General features: G+C 43.4%; 1 protein-coding gene across 2 annotated transcripts in view; it reads left to right on the top strand.

Annotated features, from left to right (window-relative positions):
* The window catches only part of AHDC1 (AT-hook DNA binding motif containing 1), a 223,576-nt gene that overhangs the window by 178,027 nt on the left and 26,562 nt on the right, over window positions 1-18,987 (top strand). For both annotated transcript variants that reach the window (XR_014493328.1, XM_083369846.1), the window contains exon 4: window positions 18,225-18,262. Coding sequence is in view for 1 of the 2 variants with exons in the window: in XM_083369846.1 (XP_083225972.1) it covers window positions 18,225-18,262 (38 nt within the window). In the remaining variant the exon portion in view is untranslated. The remainder of the gene's footprint in view (window positions 1-18,224; window positions 18,263-18,987) is intronic.

Here is an 18,987-nt window from a genome sequence, read left to right as displayed (position 1 = left end):
AACTATGACCCCCTTTATGACTTGCGGACTTCAATTCCCAGAATTCCTGAGCAGAGTTGAAGTCCACAAGTCATAAAGGGACTATAGTTCTCCAGCCCTGATGCAGAGCAACAGATTGGTAAAGGTTCTAAAACCCCGTAAGATTCAACGAGGCAAACCAGGCCAAGTTGATATCCAGAGAATAGTAAACTGGGTGGAAAAGTCTTGCTCCCCACCTTGCGTTAAAGGAAACATGAGAATAGTAGTACTTCCAAGAGGCAGGAACGAAGTACCTCTTTGAAGGGTATTTGTTTCCCCTCTCATCAACAAACCAGGCTTCTCTACCCCTAGAAAATGAGCACATCAGAACTTGCAATCTGGTCCTTTCCCTGGCATGCTAGTTTTCTGCTTGTAATTTTTGCTTCTTGGACTGTTTTATCGTGATTTACAAAAACATCCCTTTCGTCCATGGTCTACAGTGGTGCTGGACGCTAAACTTGTAATTCACCACTACTGTTTTCTTTCTTCTGCCAGTAGAAGAAGATGCCAAGCCTCTGGCTGGGATGGGACAAGGCCATTGGGATGCTGTCACCATTGCCTTGGCATCTCATGTCTTGATCCCAGTTTGTCTGACCTCAAGATGTCTGATGCTTGCAAATGGAGGATCAGTTGCAGATGGTATATCTCAACTAAAGCAGCTGTCGTTAGTACAACAGAGGTGTGTTGTATCAGCTTCCCTCAAACAAAACTTTAGATATCTGTAGCGTACAGGGAAAATTCTGAAGAATAGAAGATCCCGATCAAATGGTTTTCTTGACCATAATGCGGACAGGATTTGCTATTGCTTTTTCAGGGATGTTTTCCTGACTTCCCAGTTTTGCCCACCGAACTCATTGCAAACTAAGAATGAAAGAGAAGAAAGAGAAAGGGGGAAATAAAAGAGAAAGCTAAAAGTGCAAAAAGAAAAAAAAGTAGAAAAAAAAAGATTTAAAGAAGCGGTCTCTGATCTTCACAGCAGTTATCAGTACAATTATATTTAACCTCTCTCTCTCTCTCTCTCTCTCTAAAGTTAATCATGACTCTCTTCTTTCTGTGTCTATCCTGTCTAATCATCAAAGCCATAAATCGTAATTTCACTTTTCTTCCTTTTTATGCTAAAACTACATAAGGAGTTTCCCGCTGCCAATAAATGTAGATATTGTCCTTTCTCTAATCAAATAAGTCAATTAGGCCATCTCAAGAAAATCCCATCATCTTCATCTGCCATTCCTCCACAGGGGTAATGCCCAATCTTTTTCACTTTTGTGCTACAATAATGTCACTGCAGTCAGCATGTACAAAAACAGTGTTTCATGATTCTTTGGTACATATAGTCCTTGACTTAAAAGAGTTTGATTAGTGACTATTCAAAGTTATGACGGCAATGAAAAAAGTGACTTGTGAACATTTTTCACACTTATGACCTTTGCAGCATCCTCATGGTCACGTGAACGAAATTCAGCCGCTTAGCAAGTGACTCATATTTATGACGGTTGCAGCATCCTGGGGTCATCTGATTACCCTTTTGTGACCTTCTGACCTTATTCTACTTGAATAAAGATTCTTTATGGAAAGCAATTCCTCGAAGTTCTTTTAAGAGTTTCATCTGTCGGAACCATGACACAAAGTCAATGGGGAAGCCAGATTCACTTAACAACCGTGTTCCCAACATTACAACTGCAGTGATGTACTTAACAACTGTGACAAGAAAGGTCATCAAATGGGGCATAATTCCCGTAAGCAGTGTCTCAGCAACATAAATTTTGGATTCATTTGTGGCTGTAAATCGAGGACTATCTGTAATTGTATAGCCATCAGTCCCAGGAGAAAATTTCCAATGAAGGTTCACCTTGGATTTTTCTTGAGGGTTGCCACCAAACTATGAAGCTGTTGCAACTACTTTTACTTCTTTTCTGGTGGGTTCAGATCCCTCCAAGCTATAATGTTGTCCACAACTGATGGTCCAGCCTATCTTTTCGAGTTATGAAGATAATCTCGAAGGAGCAGAAAGGGAAGTGTGGGTTTGTTGCTTGTTGCAAGGAAAGGATGCATTTGGGATGGAAATCATCTTTTTAGCCTCCGGTCCAGTTGCTACCAGAAATAAGATGAAGACCCCTCCAGAAAGGAAGAGTTTGGTGGGATGTCAGGGAGTTAACACAAAATAAGGATGTTAAACTTCACCCTTAATTTTTTTTTTTAAAAAAAAAGCATCTCCAAATAGTGTTATCTTACCACCAGATTTCAGCACTGTTTTCTTGGAGGACTACCCAGCTTAGAAAAATGGCCTAAAGAGCACATTTTTGCTGCATTTTAGATTGGCCCATTCTGTTGGAAGACTGTGTGATCAACCAGAAGCTGTTTGCTCTTTCCCGCAGCCCAGTGCAGATCCAAGCAATGATGCAAAACGCTTGGAGCCCACGGAGCAGTAAAATCCCAATTCTGCACCAAGAGGTTCAGGGCTAACCAAGGGTTTGGTTTTAAGTTGCTGGCTTAATTGCGACAGCAGGGCATCAGATTCCTGTGCTGTGACTCCTCTGAATTCATTTGTGAGATTCATCCATCTTTTTCCTCTCTGACTGCTTTAGAAACCTACATTGTGGAGAAATGAACAGAGGTTCTCAGGATTCTTATTGGTCAATAAGGCTGAGCTTTGTTGTTTGTGCTGTGCATTGGTAGAGCCCATGTGTGCCAACATACACAAAGGCACATACCGTACACACATACGCGGGGTGCCCTCGCCTGTTCCTGGCTGTTGTCTTTTGTCTCATCTGTCAGAACTTGGAAGGGGGGGTGGGGTTGAGGAAATGCGCTGGAAAGACATCTTGCTTTCTCTGACTTTCCTCCCTCCCTCCTGCTCTCTTGGGTGCCCCAGATCTGTGCTCTGGGCTGCTGCTTTCCTGACCCTTCTTTCTCCACATCTGGCCAAGAGCTGCTTGGAAACACCAGTGCAAAGACGGGTGGGAAGAGCCAAGCGTTCTCACAGGAACGGATGGGAAGCGCTGGAAAGTGCAGGAGGAAAGCCAGGTCCCCGGCAGGGGGCTGTTCTCCTTCCTTCTTCCTCTTGCTGGACAACCTCAGGAAATTTTGGGACAGGCTGGGAACATTTGGAGGAAGGAGGCAGAGAAGGAGGAGGTGGGGGGGGAACAGTCGGGAGCATCCAGAAAACAACGGAAAAGCCCCCTTTTGCAAAGGTTCCCCCGAGCTAGCAGAAAGATGAGGGTCCTCTGCAGTTGGCAGCCAGCAGGGTGGAAGATAGCCTCTGGAGTGGTGCAGAGCGCCTTCGGAGGAGGTGCAAGACAGCCGAGTCTGCCAAAACCATGAGGTCACTTCCTGCTGTGGCTTTTCTGAGATGGGGAGCCCTTCTAGAGCTGAGCCAGAGGGAGGGAGATCCAGCAATGGAAAGAAGGTTTTTTTGCCAAGGCTGATGAGAAGCGAAGAGAAGGAGATGGCCAGGCCTGATGGAAACAGGGCAGGAAAGATGTTCAGGGTGGGATTGTGGCTTTGTTAGGAAGTCGACGGAGACTGATCTGCCTCCCTCCCACAGTTGTGGCCAGGGAGACACCTCTTGACCCAGATTTCGCCGTATCCCGATGTGCAGCAAATTCCTTAACGGCTGGTCGGAATTGGAGATCTGGAATCTTCCAGCAGCTTTGCCCTCCTGGCGTTGCTGAAGGAATGGCATCTGTTGGATTGGGGCAAGGAGGGGGGGGGCAGGTCAGACAGCTTGGCGAGGGTTGAAGCGGGATGGGCTTCTAACCCTTGCAGAGATTTGTGGTACCCATTTCACCCGCTAAGCCTCTTGTCAATCCACACACTCATCTCACCGCCAGCTGGGCTGATTTTTCCCCCCCTTTGGGAGCTAAGTTTAAAAGCAAAATGGGTATTTTTGTGGCTGTGCTCATGTCACAGGCTCAACCTGGTTACTGTTTCCTTGAATTGAACCATCTGCTAAGCCAGCATTTGTCAACCTTGGCGGCTTTCAAGTGGGTGGACTCCAACTTCCAGAATGGGGAATTCTGGGAATTAGAGTCCACCCATTTGAAAGCTGCCAAGATTGAGCAAACAAAAAAAGGTTAGCTACTAAACCAACAAAGCTTGCTATGCGCTCTTAATGCAGCTGCTGCGTTCTCAATGGGTTTGATTAAACACATTGGGTGGAAACAGCCTGTAAACCAGCCCGTTTGCTCTGGATAGCCTTCTGGTAGAACCCTTCCAGGGGGGGAAAAATGGGTTCCACTTGCCACTCTGTCACCCCCAGCCCTAAAGGTTTTTACCTGCCTTGCTCAGATTTTGGAAAGAAGGCAGTTGCTCGGCCTTCTTTTTTTTCCCTTCTCCAACTTTTGCAGCCCTGAAACCAGAATGCCTTGGTCTCTCTTCAACCCAGCTTCAACGCCTGGAGTTCTTTCCCATCACAGCAGAGTTCCCCCAGGGCCTGCTTGCTGCTGGTGGTCTCCCTCAGCAGTCACACGGGACATCTTTAGATGGGTAGAACCTCTCGTTCTTCCAGGATCTACAGGCAGACTGGGACCTGGTGGGAATCAGGAGGTGGTTCAGGTCATCCAGGAAATGCTACACAGGTAGTCTTCACCTTATGACCACACTTGAGCCCAAAACATCTGTTGTTCAACTGAGTTTTGCCCCATTTTACAACCTTTCTTGTCACAGTTGCTAAGTGAATCACTGCAGTTGTTAAGTGAGTAACACGGTTGTTAAGTGAACCTGGCTTCCCTATTGATTTGCTTGCCAGAGGGTTGCAAAAGTGACCATAAGACCGTGAGACACCACAACCGTCATAAATATGAGCCGGTTGCCGAGGGTCTTCATTTTGATCACATGACCACGGGATGCTGCAATGGTTGCAAATGTGAAAAACGGCCATAAGCCACTTTTTCCAGTGCCGTTGTAACTTTGAACGGCCACTAAACCAATGGCTGTTAGTTGAATACTACCTGTACTGACCAATTGAGTAAGTGGGGAGCTAGAAAGAAGCTATCTAGCGAGTAAATAATATGGTGATTACATTAAATTAGTTACATTAATTTACAAAGACCTTTTAATGTTACAGTCTTCGTTTTTCTGTTAAAACTGTGTAAAAACAGCGATGCCACTGATACACTATTTATGGACATTTTTATTGTTCCTTTGTAGGCTGCCCAGAGCTATTATAAATTTTCTAAATAAGATCAGATTAGATTGGATCAGATCACATCACATCAGATGAAAATTACCCAGAGCTGATAGATTTATCCGGTCATGATTCTGATGACAATGCCTCTGTGCAGACCAAGTGCCTGTCTTTTCTGAAAGCAAACTCTTTATCAGTGACTGAGTGCCTGCAAGCTCATTGCATTTCTTTTCTGCACGGAGGTTTCCCGTGGCAGACTGTTTTTTCCTAGCTAGCCGGCACTCTTCGTATGGACTGCCATTCCCATCATCTCTCGGAGACATGGCAGGGGTAGGACTGGAGAGGGTGGGGGCCATCACCACCACAAACAGAACCACTGTTTTGGAGCATCTTGGGAATGCCAGTTTTCAAAGGAAGAAAGAACTTCTTTGCTAGAGAAACACTTTTCCAATCTGATGCCTTCCAGATGCCTTGGACTTTAACTTCACATCTGGAGGGCAGCAGCTTCTGAGAGACAGCTTGGGAGGCTAAGGAAAAGTCCAGTGGTCCAGCAGTGCGTGACACACTCAGAAAACCATCTAGGTCAGAGGTCCCCAACCTTTTGGGCATCAGGGACCGGTTCTGTGGAGAGAGGTTTTTCCGTGGACCGGAGGGTGCGTGGTTTTGTGTGCTGCCTGCATCCCACAGATGGGACTTTCCTTGTTTGTGCAGCCCAGTTGCTGGCATGCCACGGCCCGGTACTGGTCCATGGACTGGGGGTTGGGGACCCCAATCTAGGTGAGCAGATATGTTGCCATAGTTTGCTGGTAGGGTTGCAAGAAGTATCCAAACAACTCCAATCACATCCAACAAGTTGCAGCTGTGGTGCCTCAGTACTCATCCTTAATTGGTTCCAGAAGGCACAACGAGAACCAAAAACGATGAGTACCAAACCATTTTTTCCAATAAGGAATAATGTAGTGAGTCACAAGGCAGCAGACACCTGCCTTGATTCTAGAGTTCCTGAGAAGCGTAGCCAGGGATGCATTCTGGGGGTGAGCAAATCATGAACCCCAGGTCTGATTCTGAAGACTTGGCCCGATAATCAAGTTCCTGAATTCTCTGCTTTATTTTGCAATCAAAGACTGCACACAAAAGCACGTGCATTAGGGAAAGATGTTTGCAGAAGTGCACACATTAGGGAAGATTGAGGAAAACAAATACAGGCTAGTGGAACCTCCAAGAAATATAAAGGATTTTTCTGCCTTTTTAAAAAAAAAATAGCAGAACAATGCCAAGATTGGTATTGCTGAATATAAGTAAATCTCGTAGAGAGCAGAGATACTCCTCCTTCTGTACCCTGAACTCAAGTGATATTCTGTGTCCGTTGTATATGGCAGGTACAGCCACGGCCTTCGTGTCTGAAAGAAGATTTAGCTGTTTCCATTGTTTTGCTCCCTCTTGGCTTCACGTATGTTATGTATGTGCGTGAATACAAGAATGGGATGAAGATGTCTAGGCTGTGAATTCTTCTTCTTGTCAAGTGTTTAGGGATAAGACTTTAAAAGATTTTTTTATAGCAACATACAACAGAATACAAATAACAAACCAAGAGAGTGTCCTGGGTAATTTTCCTATATTGGATTGACAAAAGAGACTTGCTAAAGCTTTGAAGAATTTTGTGAGAAGGGACAAAGAAAAAATGAAAAGAAATCAAGTTTTAGGTCACTGTTTGAATGGCCTAAAATTCAGGGTTGTTCAAAGTGAAAGACAGTATTTTAAAGTTGCTTTATTTGATCAAGGTTAAAATAGATTTGTTGTATTCTCTGGTAACCCTTAATGGGCTTTTGCTGACCAGGACTGAATGAAGAGACTTTAAGGATTTCTTTATAGTTAAGAGATGGGATATGGGAAGAAGAGGTTATTTCTTGTATTTTAAGAGAAGATGGTAAGTTATGAAAATGGTTTATATTTGTGATGAAGAAGGAAATCATTTCTTTCTATAGCTCTTTTCTTTTTCTTTACTATATTCTTATTTCTTTCTTGTCTATTTTCTTTCTCTTTTCTGCACTTTCTTTTTTTAATTTGCACTGGTTTTTTACTTTTTTCATTGTAACTTTTAATATCACTGTTAAAAAAGGAACATAAAACAGAGTCACTATATTAAACTTTAAAAGGAGATAAGCAACAGGTATTTTTATTTGTTTTGCTTCACCCCATTGTTCCCTTTTTGATGGTAACCTAAAGTCACTGTGAATAATGATAATCAATAACAATAATTAATGATTATAGTGCATCTCTCAGAGGCACAAATAAGGAGTGTCTGGGGACAAAGCAAAAAGATCTCGAAGTTTCTACCTGCCGACAAAGTTGGGGGACAATACTTTTCATACCACCTGGCCCCAATTTAATCTATTTTGGGCCATTCTGTCTTTTACAGGTAGTCCTCAACTTATGACCACAATTGAGCCCAAAATTTCTGTTGCTGAGTGAGAATTTTTCAGTGAATTTTGTCCCCATTCATGACCTTTCTTGCCACAGCTGTTAAGTTAATAACACGGTTGTTAAGTGAATCTGGTTTCCCCATTGACTTTGCTTGTCAGAAGGTCGCAAAAGGTCATGACCTTGGGACACCACAACTGTCATAAATATGACTCAGTTGCCAAGCATCCAGATGGTATACTATAGGGTTTCCTGCCTGAGCAGGGGGTTGGACTAGATGACCTCCAAGATCCCTTCCAACATCATCATCATCATCATCATTGTACAGTCAGCCAGATGTTCAGACTGGATTTGGCATTTTTGTCTACCTATCGAGTCCTTACCAAGGACCTGGGATAGGCAGATGTGGATGTTGGATGGTATTACAGATATTGTCACAGGATGGAAGCGGTTCCTAGTAAGACCGCCTTTTGCAATTGACTAATGGCAAATTTGTCAATGCCAATGGTGTTCAAGTGGTGCTCCCAAGACACCTATTACTATTGGTACTACCCTTGCTTGCCTTTGCCACAGTCTTTCTATTTCTATTTGTAGGTCTTTGTATTTTGTTATCTTCTCCAGTTCTTTCTCGTCTATTCTGCTGTCTCCAAGCACTGCCACGTCCACTCTCCAGACTTTTTTGTCTTTCTTATCGACAATTGTTAAGTCTGGGGTGTTATGTTGCAGGTGCTTGTCTGTTTGAATTCTGAAATCCCAGAGCAGTTTAACTTTATCATTTTCTATGACTTTCTCTGATCCCACCAGTTCTTGCTTACAGGCAAATGATATTTCTTGCAGATCTTCCAGTACACCATTGTTGCTACTTTGTCACGCCGCTGCTTGTAGTCAGTCTGTGTGATCTTCTTGCAGCAGCTTACCAGGTGGTCCACTGTTTCTTCAGCTTCTTTGCATAGGCGGCACTTACTGTCTGTTGCTGTCTTCTCAATTTTGACTTTGTATGTATTTGTCCTTAAGGCTTGGTCTTGTGCAGCCAGAATTAGTCCCTCAGTCTCTTTCTTCAACTTTCCTGCTCTTAGCCATTGCCAGGTCTTGTTATTATCTGCTTTCCCAGCTATTTTTTTTAATGTACTGGCCATGTAGTGCTTTGTCTTCCCATGCCTCTATTCTGTTCTTCATTTGGTCTTTCTTGTAGGCCAGTTTGGTCTCTCCAGTAGTCAGTAAGCCTTCCTGATATACTAATTTCAGTGCATCTTCATCATTGTCCTTCAGATATTCTTCCAAAGCCATTTCTTCTTCTTCAGCCATCTGATGTACTTGAAGCATTCCATGTCCACCTATTTGCCTTGGTAGATAGAGTCTGTCAATGTCACTGCGTGGATGAAGGGCATGATTCATTGTCTTTATTTTTCTGGTTTTCCTATCCATTGCTTTTAGTTCTGCTTGAGTCCAGTCCAGCTGTGTATCTAATGAGTGGAATTGCCCAGGTGTTGATTGCCTTCACGGTATTTCCTCCATTGAGTTTGGACTTTAAGATCTTCTTCACTCTCTTGATGTATTCACCTCTAATCTTTTTCTTGACTTCAGTGTGCTTGATGTTGTCAGCTTGAAGGATACCCAAGTATTTGTAGTAATCTTCCTTATCCAGACTCTTAATGTTATTTTCCTGGGGCATCTTTATTCCTTCAGTTTTCACCATTTTTCCTTGTTTGAGAGTAAGTGTGACACATTTGTCCAAGCCAAACTCCATTGCAATATCTTGGCTATATATATGGACAGTGTTCATCAGCGATTCTACTTCAGATGATGTTTTTCCATACAGCTTCGGATTATTTTTATTATTATTATCATCATCATTATTATTATTATTATTATTATTATTATTATTATTATTATTATTATTATTAATATTATTATTATTATTATTATTATTATTATTATTATTATTATTATTTTGATCACGTGACTATGGGGGGCTGCAACAGTCATCAGTGTGAAAAAAGGTCATAAGTCACTTTTTTTCAGCACCTTTGTAACTTCAAACAGTTACTAAATGAACTGTTGTAAGTCGAGGACCAACTGATATTCATCACTTGTACTGTTCATAAAAGCTCAATATGCTGCTTTTGTTTTAAAAGCAATGCTACTTAAACCAGCCTATTATGAAAGCCCAAACTTTCAAAACATACGTCTTTGTGCATTGGAATATATTAAAAGTTTAGAGCGCCATAGGGACTTTATTGATCCTTTGCTACTCAAATATTTCAGTGGGGTGGGGGCTGAAAGGGTGGAGGGCAGTTCTTGTAGGTTGGAAAGATCAGAGGGCAGGTCACGGGAAAGGCATCTGCTAAAACCCTGGGGAATAGCTGCCTGTCCAGATACTTTATACATTGCTGAGCCTGATGGGGACAATACCTCCACTGGATCAATAGAAAGTCTACAAAATAATGGCATGACGTTGTTGTTTTTTAAATCATTTGTTGGAAGAAAAGGGTGGAAAAATTGTGGCTGGTATTTAGGCCACATCTGTAGTGGGTTACTTCCAGACATTCATCCTGGATCATATCAGATATGGAGCTGGTGTTCAGTAACACAGTGAATTTCCAAAAAACTTCGTGGGATAAAGAAACAAACAAACAATTATCGGACCTTCCTTATTTAAAAGAGGCCAGTCTGGAATTGAGCAAACTTACCTTCTTGGAAACCTGAAAGCTTCCAGCTGTTGCAAAGTTTTCAAGATTGCACTGCGTTTCATTAGACAAATGAATGCTCGGGAGTTAAAAATAAATAAATAAATCAATATTTCAGATTCCATAAGTGTCTTTGTAGCTTTTGCAGCAAGAGGTTAACACGATCTTTCTGAAAACATCAAGTGTTGCGCAAGCCTTCTGTTGAGTTAATGGAGCTATTGCCTCAAGAATTTTGGAAGTTATTTTCTCCTGGCTACCATTTTGCTTTTCTTTTTACCACACTGAGCAAGCTGAATCAATCGTCTGAGCAGAAGGCAAGTTCTCGTTTCTAACAAGATATATTCTGACTTAGAAGATGAGGCAGTCCCACTCTCTTAGTTTGTAGGGAGTCTTGGGCAGTTGCTCCGTTCCAGTTCTGCAGCTTTCTGACTGAGAGGAGGAGATTGATGGGAAAGACCCGTGTCTGAAGTTAAAGCCATTCCAAAAATCTGATTTTAAAAGTTACCTGTAAATATGCAGTTTTGAGGTGAGAAAAGAGAGAAATCTATTAGAGGTAGTCCTCCACTTACAGCCATTCATTTAGTGACTGTTTGAAGTTACAACGACACTGAAAAAAGTGACTTGTGACCGTTTTTCACACTTACGACCATTGCAGCACCCCCCCACAGTCGTGATCAAAATTCAAATGCTTGGCAACTGACTCATATTTATGACGGTTGCAGTGTTCTCAGGTTATGTGATCCCCTTTTGCGACCTTCCGACAAGCAAAGGCAATGGGGAAGCTGGATTCATTTAACAACTGTGTTACTAACTTAACAACGGCAGTGATTCACATAACAGCTGTGACAAGAAAGGTCATAAAAATGCAGCAAAACTCACTTAACAGCAGAAACTTTGGGCTCAAGTTCTGTGGTTGTAAGTTGAGGAGTACCTGCATATGTTTGGGGGCTGGGATTAATATCAGTGAGGTTGAATTGATAACTTCAAAATAAAAAGTAGATGTCGCTTCGTCCTGTGCCATGCTTTTTTATGAAGTGTAATCCCCTGCATGCTACTCAAACAATTGAATGCAGCCCTCAGCTGCAAAAGATTGAGGGCTGCTCTCAGTGAACAAGTACAGGAGGTCCTCAATTTTATGGCGATCTTTCCAAGTTATGACAGACTGCCCCGGGTTACTTAACAAACTGGTTCCAAACTTCTGACAGCTGCCCATTCCTCATGATCACGTGACTGCATGCCAGGCACTTGGCAGCATCCCGTGGTCACATGACCATGTTTTACGCCTTTTGTTGAAAACCAACCAAACCGGTAACGGTTTTAGCAAAACTGTCCCAGAAGCAAACCATTGGTTTGTTTAACAATTGCCACAAAAAAAAGGTTGTAAAATTGGTTTGGTCACATGGGTGACCCATTTTGCAATCATCACGACTTACAACCATGATGGGCAGGCTCCAATACGTAAATCGTAAGTCAAGGACTACCTGTAACTAACTTGGCGTAAGGCCGTTTTCTATTTTTCTAGGACCAAATTACTCTGATATTGTCCCTGAAGATGTGATTGGACTCCGATAAATAAAGGGTTTGTACTGAACTGACAGAGAGCAAGGCATGAAGAAGTCCTGGTTGTTAGAATGCATAATGTCAGCAGAGTCACAATTATATAGAAGCCCCCTTGGGTTTCATTCACGTGACTGAAAGGCCCAGCTAAACTTGGGCCCCTGAAGCGAACACCAATATGGACTACTTGATTGCTACAATTTTGAATGCATGCCCAGATGTTATTACAAGCCCATGAAAAATAGTTTAGGGTTTTTTTTTAAAGGACACAGTGTGCATTAAAGCCATTCCCCAGTTCTGTTATGGAGAACACCACGTGCACAGCAGCAACCCGTAACTGTCTAAAGGGGCATCTGTGAGTCAGTGGAAGGTTGCACCTTAACCAGGGTTTGTGGGTTGTTTTATAAAATTAACAGTTTGAAAAACAGCTGCTGAGGCTGAGTTTCAATGGCATAAATGTCCTTGTCACAGGAAAATAAAATAAAATCCCCTCCGAGTCCTGATTTCAGGTGATCTACGTTGACTCATCTTGACAGCAACGCAAAACTGGTTTGCCGTTGTTTTCCTCCAGAAATACTCGCTCCTAAAATTTATGTTCTGTATCAGCCTTCAACAACTTGGTGATATCCAGATTGAATTGTAACTTAACAGAGTAACAAAAACAACAGAGCTGGAGGGGACCTTGGAGGTCTTCTAGTCCAAGCTGCTGCTCAAGCAGGAGACCCTATACCAGGCATGTCAAACTCGCGACGTCATGTGACATCTCACGACTATTCCCCCCATTGCTGGCAATGGGATGGGCGCGGTTTTGGCGTGACGCATCCGGCCTGTGGGCTGGCAGTTTGACCTGCCTGCCCTATACTATTTCAGACAAATGGCTGTCCAGTCTCTTCTTAAAAACTTCTAATGTTGGAGCATTCACAGCTTTTGGAGGTGGGTTGTTCCACTGATTAATTGTTCTGTTGTTGTTAGCTGCGAAGTCGTGTCCAACCCATCGCGACCCTATGGACAACATTCGTCCAGGCCTTCCTGTCCTCTACCATCTTCTGGACTCCCTTTAAGCTCACGCCTCCTGCTTCAGTGACTCCATCCAGCCACCTCATTCTCTGTCGTCCCCTTCTTCTATTGCCCTCAACCTTTCCTAGCATTAGGCTCTTCTCCAGTGAGTCCTTCCTTCTCATTTGGTGGCCAATGTATTTGAGTTTTAGCTTCAGGATCTGGCCTTCTAAAGAGCAGTCAGGGTTGATTATCGTCTAGGACTGACCGGTTTGATCGCCTTGCAGTCCAAGGGACTCGCAGGAGTCTTCTCCAGCACCATAGTTCAAAGGCCTCAATTCTTTGGCGCTCAGCCTTTCTTGTTCTAACTGTCAGGAAATTCCTCATTTCTAGGTTGGTTCTCTCCTTGAACTTGAACCCAACCTAATCAGTAAGAGTCCGGAACAAGCCCGTCTGTGCCAAGATGAGGATGCTGTGGGTCAGGATCTAGGTACCTTTAGCATCTCCTTTTCCCGTCTTCCTTCTTCTCCAATGTGATCTGGGAGAAGGAAACCCTTTGGGGTCCCTTCATTGAGGGAATGTTGTCAACCAAGATCTTGAAGGCAGGTCCTTTCACAACTGCGGCCCCCTTTCTCTGGAATTGCATCCCCCTGAGATCTGTAAGCCCCCAACTCTGCTGAGTTTCAGAAATATTATCAATACTGGGCTGTCCTAGCAAGGCCTGGGGATATGCATGGTCTACCCTTCTTCTTTCTCACAGCCCGGGGTGTTTGTTTTTAATTGAGTTTTGTTTCTCTGGGTGTAGAAGTCAGGCTTCTGACTGTTGGATGTTATTATTTGTTTGTCGATGTTACAGCCTTTACTTGCAGTACTTGGTTGCTCAGAACCAATAGCGATCAGAGCGGTTTATGAACCAAAACAGTAAATACCTAAATAAATAATCCTCCTTCATCTGTTTGCATTCCCTCAGTTGATCAGACAAAGGCCATTCTCTCTGTAGGTGTGGCTAATGCTAGATTTTTGTCTTATTTTTTTTACTGTACAGTCACTGGTGCTAGATTATTGTCTGCTACCCTGGGCTGACATGGCTCTCCTACTACCATGTCTACAAGTGGGAAGTTGGTACGACTGAAAGTTCTCCATACAAAACAGCATCTAGAAGTGAGAAGCAGAGTTTTGATTGGCAGAACATGCTTTTGTATTAGAGATAGCCCTCAACTTAAAACCATAATTGAGCACAAAATTTCTGTTGTTAAGTGAGACATTGTTTAAGTGAATTTTGCCTCGTTTTTATGACCTTTCTTGCCTTAGTTGTTAAGTGAATCACTGCAGTTGATGTTAGTAACACATAGGTTAAGTGAATCTGGTTTCCCCATTGACTTTGCTTGTCAGAAGGTCACAAAAGGGGATCGCGTGACCCCGGGACACGGCAACCATCATAAATATGAACCAGTTGCCAAGCACCTGAAATTTGATCACATGATCATGGAGATGCTGAAAAGGTCATAATTGAAAAATGGTCATAAGTCACTTTTTTCAGTGCTGTTGTAACTTTGAATAGTCACTAAACCAGGGGTTGGCAACCTTGGCTCTTTTGTGACTCGTGGACTTCAACTCCCAGAATTCCTGAGCCAGCATGGCTCAGCTTGGAAACCTCTCCCATTCCCCTCAGAGTGGCTGGCTCAGGAATTCTGGGAGTTGAAGTCCACGAGTCATAAAAGAGCCAAGGTTGCGTACCCCTGCACTAAACTCATTGTTGTAAAACAAGAACTACCAATCCCCTCCAGCAGCTACAAATATTTAGGACCGAGGTCTTCAGCGAGAAACCAGCCTTTAAAAAGAATCATTATTTGGCATCTGCCTGAGAAGGAATCCACCTGAGAGCCCAGTGTTTTCCATTTTGGTCCTAGCAAAAGCCTGCTAGGAGAGCCAGCTTGTTGTGTGGTGAAGGTATCAGACTAGAAACTGGGAGACTGTGAGTTCTAGTGCAGGCTCAGGCACAAAGACAGCTGGGTGACCTTGGATCAGTCCCTTTCTCTCAGCTCTAGGAAGGCGGCAATGCAAAGCACTTCTGCAACCAGGCCATGCAAACCGTAGTGACTTCTCCAGGTAGTTGTCAGGCATCAACAGTGACTTGAAGTTACCAAAAAAAAGTTCTGTTACTTAGAACGGTTTAGTCACCCTAATCTTCTTTCAGCAGACAAGGAAAAGGGACTTTCTTAAACAAAGGGTTCAGGAGGAATCTAGGAACTGTCTGGGTTAAGTCTGAGGTAAAACCTTCAGGTCTTGGCCCAAATGGAGTATTCCGCCCCCACCCCCCTTCTCTCTGCCAAGAAGAAAATTGCAAACAAAGACCTTCCATTCTTCCTCTCAGCAGCTCCCCATCTGTCCTTCTTTTCTTTCTTTTAGACCCCAGGCGAGGGGAGGTGCAGACCGGTGTAACTGATCCATTTTTAAAACCTTCGTGCCAGGTGCATGCTTTCTCAGCCAGGTTTCAGCAGGCTGCCCCTCGGCTGTTATGCGCATGCACACATACACACAAAAGGCAAACGCACAAAGGTTGCCTTTTTTTTTTTCTTTTCTTGGTCAGACCAGAATAGTAGAACAGCCAGGTCAGAAAGTTTAAACGAGAGTAGGAATAAGTTTGGGAGGACTTTTTAACCATTTCACAGACCTGGAGGAAATTCTGTGGCTCATTAGAGACACCTAGTGGAGACAGGGCACTCAAAGTCTTCTGCCAGAGGTGACTTGGTACTTCTCATTGATCTGGGATGCCCATCATCCCCTGGTTTCTTAGGATCACAGCAGGTTGTTCCCTTATCTGTGTAGCTATAGAGTAATCTACGTATTGAATCAGAAGATGAGGTCCCCATTTGTATCAGGGTGATACCCCCCAACACGATAGATAGTTAGACAGACAGACAGACAGACAGACAGACAGACAGACAGACCTAACTAGCAGACAGGACAATTTCCATTTCTCCCATGTTTCTCCCAGTTGAATGGTTGCCTGTACCAGCCCCAAGAGAGCATCTCTGTGGGGCTGCAATGGCATCTTTGCCTTTCTCTCCCTTTCCTGGTCTTAATCCAGCCAAGTGTAAATCCAAGCAGAAGGACACGAGCCGTCTTGGTCTACATAGCTGCACAGTGCGACTGCTAGAGACTGCACGGCAGACGTCCGAGCAAGCCTGCGAAGTTGCTGAGATCCTTGCAGAGGAGAACAGCCCTCGTTTGGGGGAATACTGTAAATTTTATTCAGGATCTTCATGGCAGTTGGATTTTTAAAAGGATTTTATTCCCTGTGACTCTCAAACTCCAAACAGGCTGTGATCAAACCTCCTACCATCTTTAAAGAGTCCCAGGAGATGTGGATGTTTAGCATTTTCCCCCTGCTGTTTTCTCCATTTAACACCTCTCCTCCTACCCCCACAGAAGCTGTTTTTCATTTTGCAGCTGGGGAAAAAAGGTATCCATATAAAAAGGTATCCGTATCATGCTTCTGTCTGTCTGTCTGTCTGTCTCGCAAAAAAGAAAAAAAAACAGCAGATTTTTAGATTGGAAAAACAGCAGTGGGGGAGGGCTGGTTTTTTTTAATAACAACCCTCCCCCCTTCTTTCCCAGCACGGTTGTCCCAGTTGAAATCAAACTGTTCTGCACTTGCTTTAGATGTTTTCAAAATCAACAATAAATCTGGTTTCCCGCATCACATCTGTTTTGGCCCGCCTGGTGTTTTTGGTGAGAAATGAGGATGTTCAAAGCAGCATCAGAGCCAGATACCTTAATGATGGATTCTATTAAAATACATGAGCTTTTGAAGACTCTCTTGTGTGATAGTGGAAAAAAGTACAGAAAACAGCAGTCAAGGTATTCTTCCTAGGTGGGACAATACCAAATATTTAGAGTGAAATGCTCCAGTTTTGCAGCATGAGGCAGATAGCCACTCCTATTTTACTCTCCTGGCATCCCAAATATTCTCAGAACCATTGATCAACACCACCAGGCTATTTTGACTATTTTCCCCGCTCTTTATTTTTTTTAAAAAATGTCATCAATCTTTGGGAATCAAACTCTTCTGGGGTATTAATACCTAGAGACTGAGAGAATAAGCATCCTATTATTATACAGGTGGTCCTCAACTTACGACCACAGTTGAACCCAACATTTCCATTGCTAAGCAACTTAAGTCAATTTTGCCCCATTTTACGACATTTTTTGCCACAGTTATTAAGTGACTCCGTGCAGCTGTTAAGTTAGTAAGACAGTTGTAAAGTGGATCTGGCTTCCCCATTGATTTTGCTTGTCAGAAGGTTGCAAAAGCTGATGACGTGATCCCCAGGACAGTGCAACCGTCATAACTATGAACTAGTTGCCAAGCTTCTGAATTCTGGTCACATGACCACGGGGATGCTACAACTGTGATAAGTGTGAAAAACCCATTGTAACTTCAAATGGTCACTAAACAAATGGTTGTGAGTTGAGGACCACCTGCATAGCAGGCTGCCCCACCTTTAAGATTGGTACAATTGGGATCAGCCGCAGCTGATATGCCCAGAGGTGTTGGGAACTGTGGTCTAACTTGGATGGAAGTTGCCAAAATGGGGGGTGGGAATAACATAGAACATTCTTGAGAACTTAAAGTTTGCAAGTAGCTCAAGTAGTATCTTTACTGGATATTGACCAGCTTATTTCAGTGCTTCTGATGAATTCTGAGCCGCTGTGGCCACAGTCCTCTTGTCTCTGTCTGTCTCTGCTTTCTTCACATCCAGTAGATCCAACAGAGAACTTGTCATCTCAGAGTGCGATGCGAGGTTTCTGGCTACTCTGTCCAGGGTAGAAATGGTGTAAGGTCCCCTGCTTGAGCAGGGGGTTGGACTAGAAGTTCTCCAAGCTTGCTTCCAATTCTGTTAAACTCTGATATGAAGGAGTCTGGTGCACCAAAGCTCCCTGCTTGGTGGCTGGGAATGATTGTTACAAGCAATCTCAAATCCAAGGAATTCATAATCTTAGGCTAGGACTTTTCTGAGTTGTCCTAGAGTTCTTCCTGAACAGAAAGGAATGCTGGTGTGCTCTTGTGATTAGCCAGCAACATGAAGCCCCAGGATTGGCAAAGCTATTTTTGTTTAAACCGAAGAGTAGTACCTTCTACTGGGTTGTTGTTCTTTGGCCATCTGCAACTGATCCGGACATACTAAACAAGATAATATAGATCTAGCTGCGTTTCTGACCTTATCTTTGAGGCAAGAGTCTTGGCTTAAATAGAAGTAGATGCCGATTTGTGCCACCTTTGCTCTGCAGAAGAACAAAACAAAGGTCTCATTGGGCAGTGGGATCCTCTCATATGCAGCGAGATTGGTAAACTGATTAGATCAAGCCATGCTAATCTCTGGTTGATGATTCCCCCCCCCTCTTCTTCTCCACAGGGAATTCAAGTCTAACAGCAGGAGCAGCAAAACAGAAGGTGAGTTGTGAAATGTGGGTTTTGTGTTCCCTTCTATTCCCAAGAGATAGCAATGGAACAAACAAGTATAGAGGTAGCTTAAGGGGTCTTTGGTACAAGCAGCTTGACATACTTAGGTTTCCCCAGCATTTTGCGTGCAGCACAGCCTGTGTTTGCAGAATTTGCCTTCCTTGCACCTGAAAAAAATTAGTAGTAGTACTATGTGGTTCGTGGTGTCTTAAATAGCATCTAGTTAACTTTGGGGAGGCTTAGTGATATGTGAACATGTAGTCATAGGGAGATCTTGGATCTTATTTGTGACATCAATTCTTGAGTAAAGACATGGTTTGCCCTTCTGATCTTGCACCAATGCTCTGCAGGGATTGTTTTTGGATCTCCCAGTAAGTACTTGGATTCAGTATGATCTTCCCTGATCTAAAGAGGGAAATAGGAATCTCTGACAAGCTACAGTTTAAGTGGAGAACACTCCAAGCTTTCTAGGTCTCTGCACCCAGCTTTCCTACTTGCTCAGGGAACCTCTATAATAAGGGAACCATTCCCTTCTGTTGGGATCCCATCCCAGCAGGATGCTTCTGTATCCCCATCCTTCTCTTCTTCGCCCATAGGGTGGCAGAGCAGTGGTCTTCATGAGTTGAGGTTCAGATCTGTTGATAGAGTTACTAGCCTGTCAACAGACCAACTCCATGCCTGCCTCATGGAGACAATACATGATGCCAGCATGTTCC

This window comes from Vipera ursinii (genome assembly GCF_947247035.1).
Source record: "Vipera ursinii genome assembly, chromosome: 9".
Classification (NCBI taxonomy): Eukaryota; Metazoa; Chordata; class Lepidosauria; order Squamata; family Viperidae; genus Vipera; species Vipera ursinii.
The sequence above is the reverse complement of the archived record's forward strand: the minus strand, read 5'-3'. Positions and strand labels throughout refer to the sequence as shown.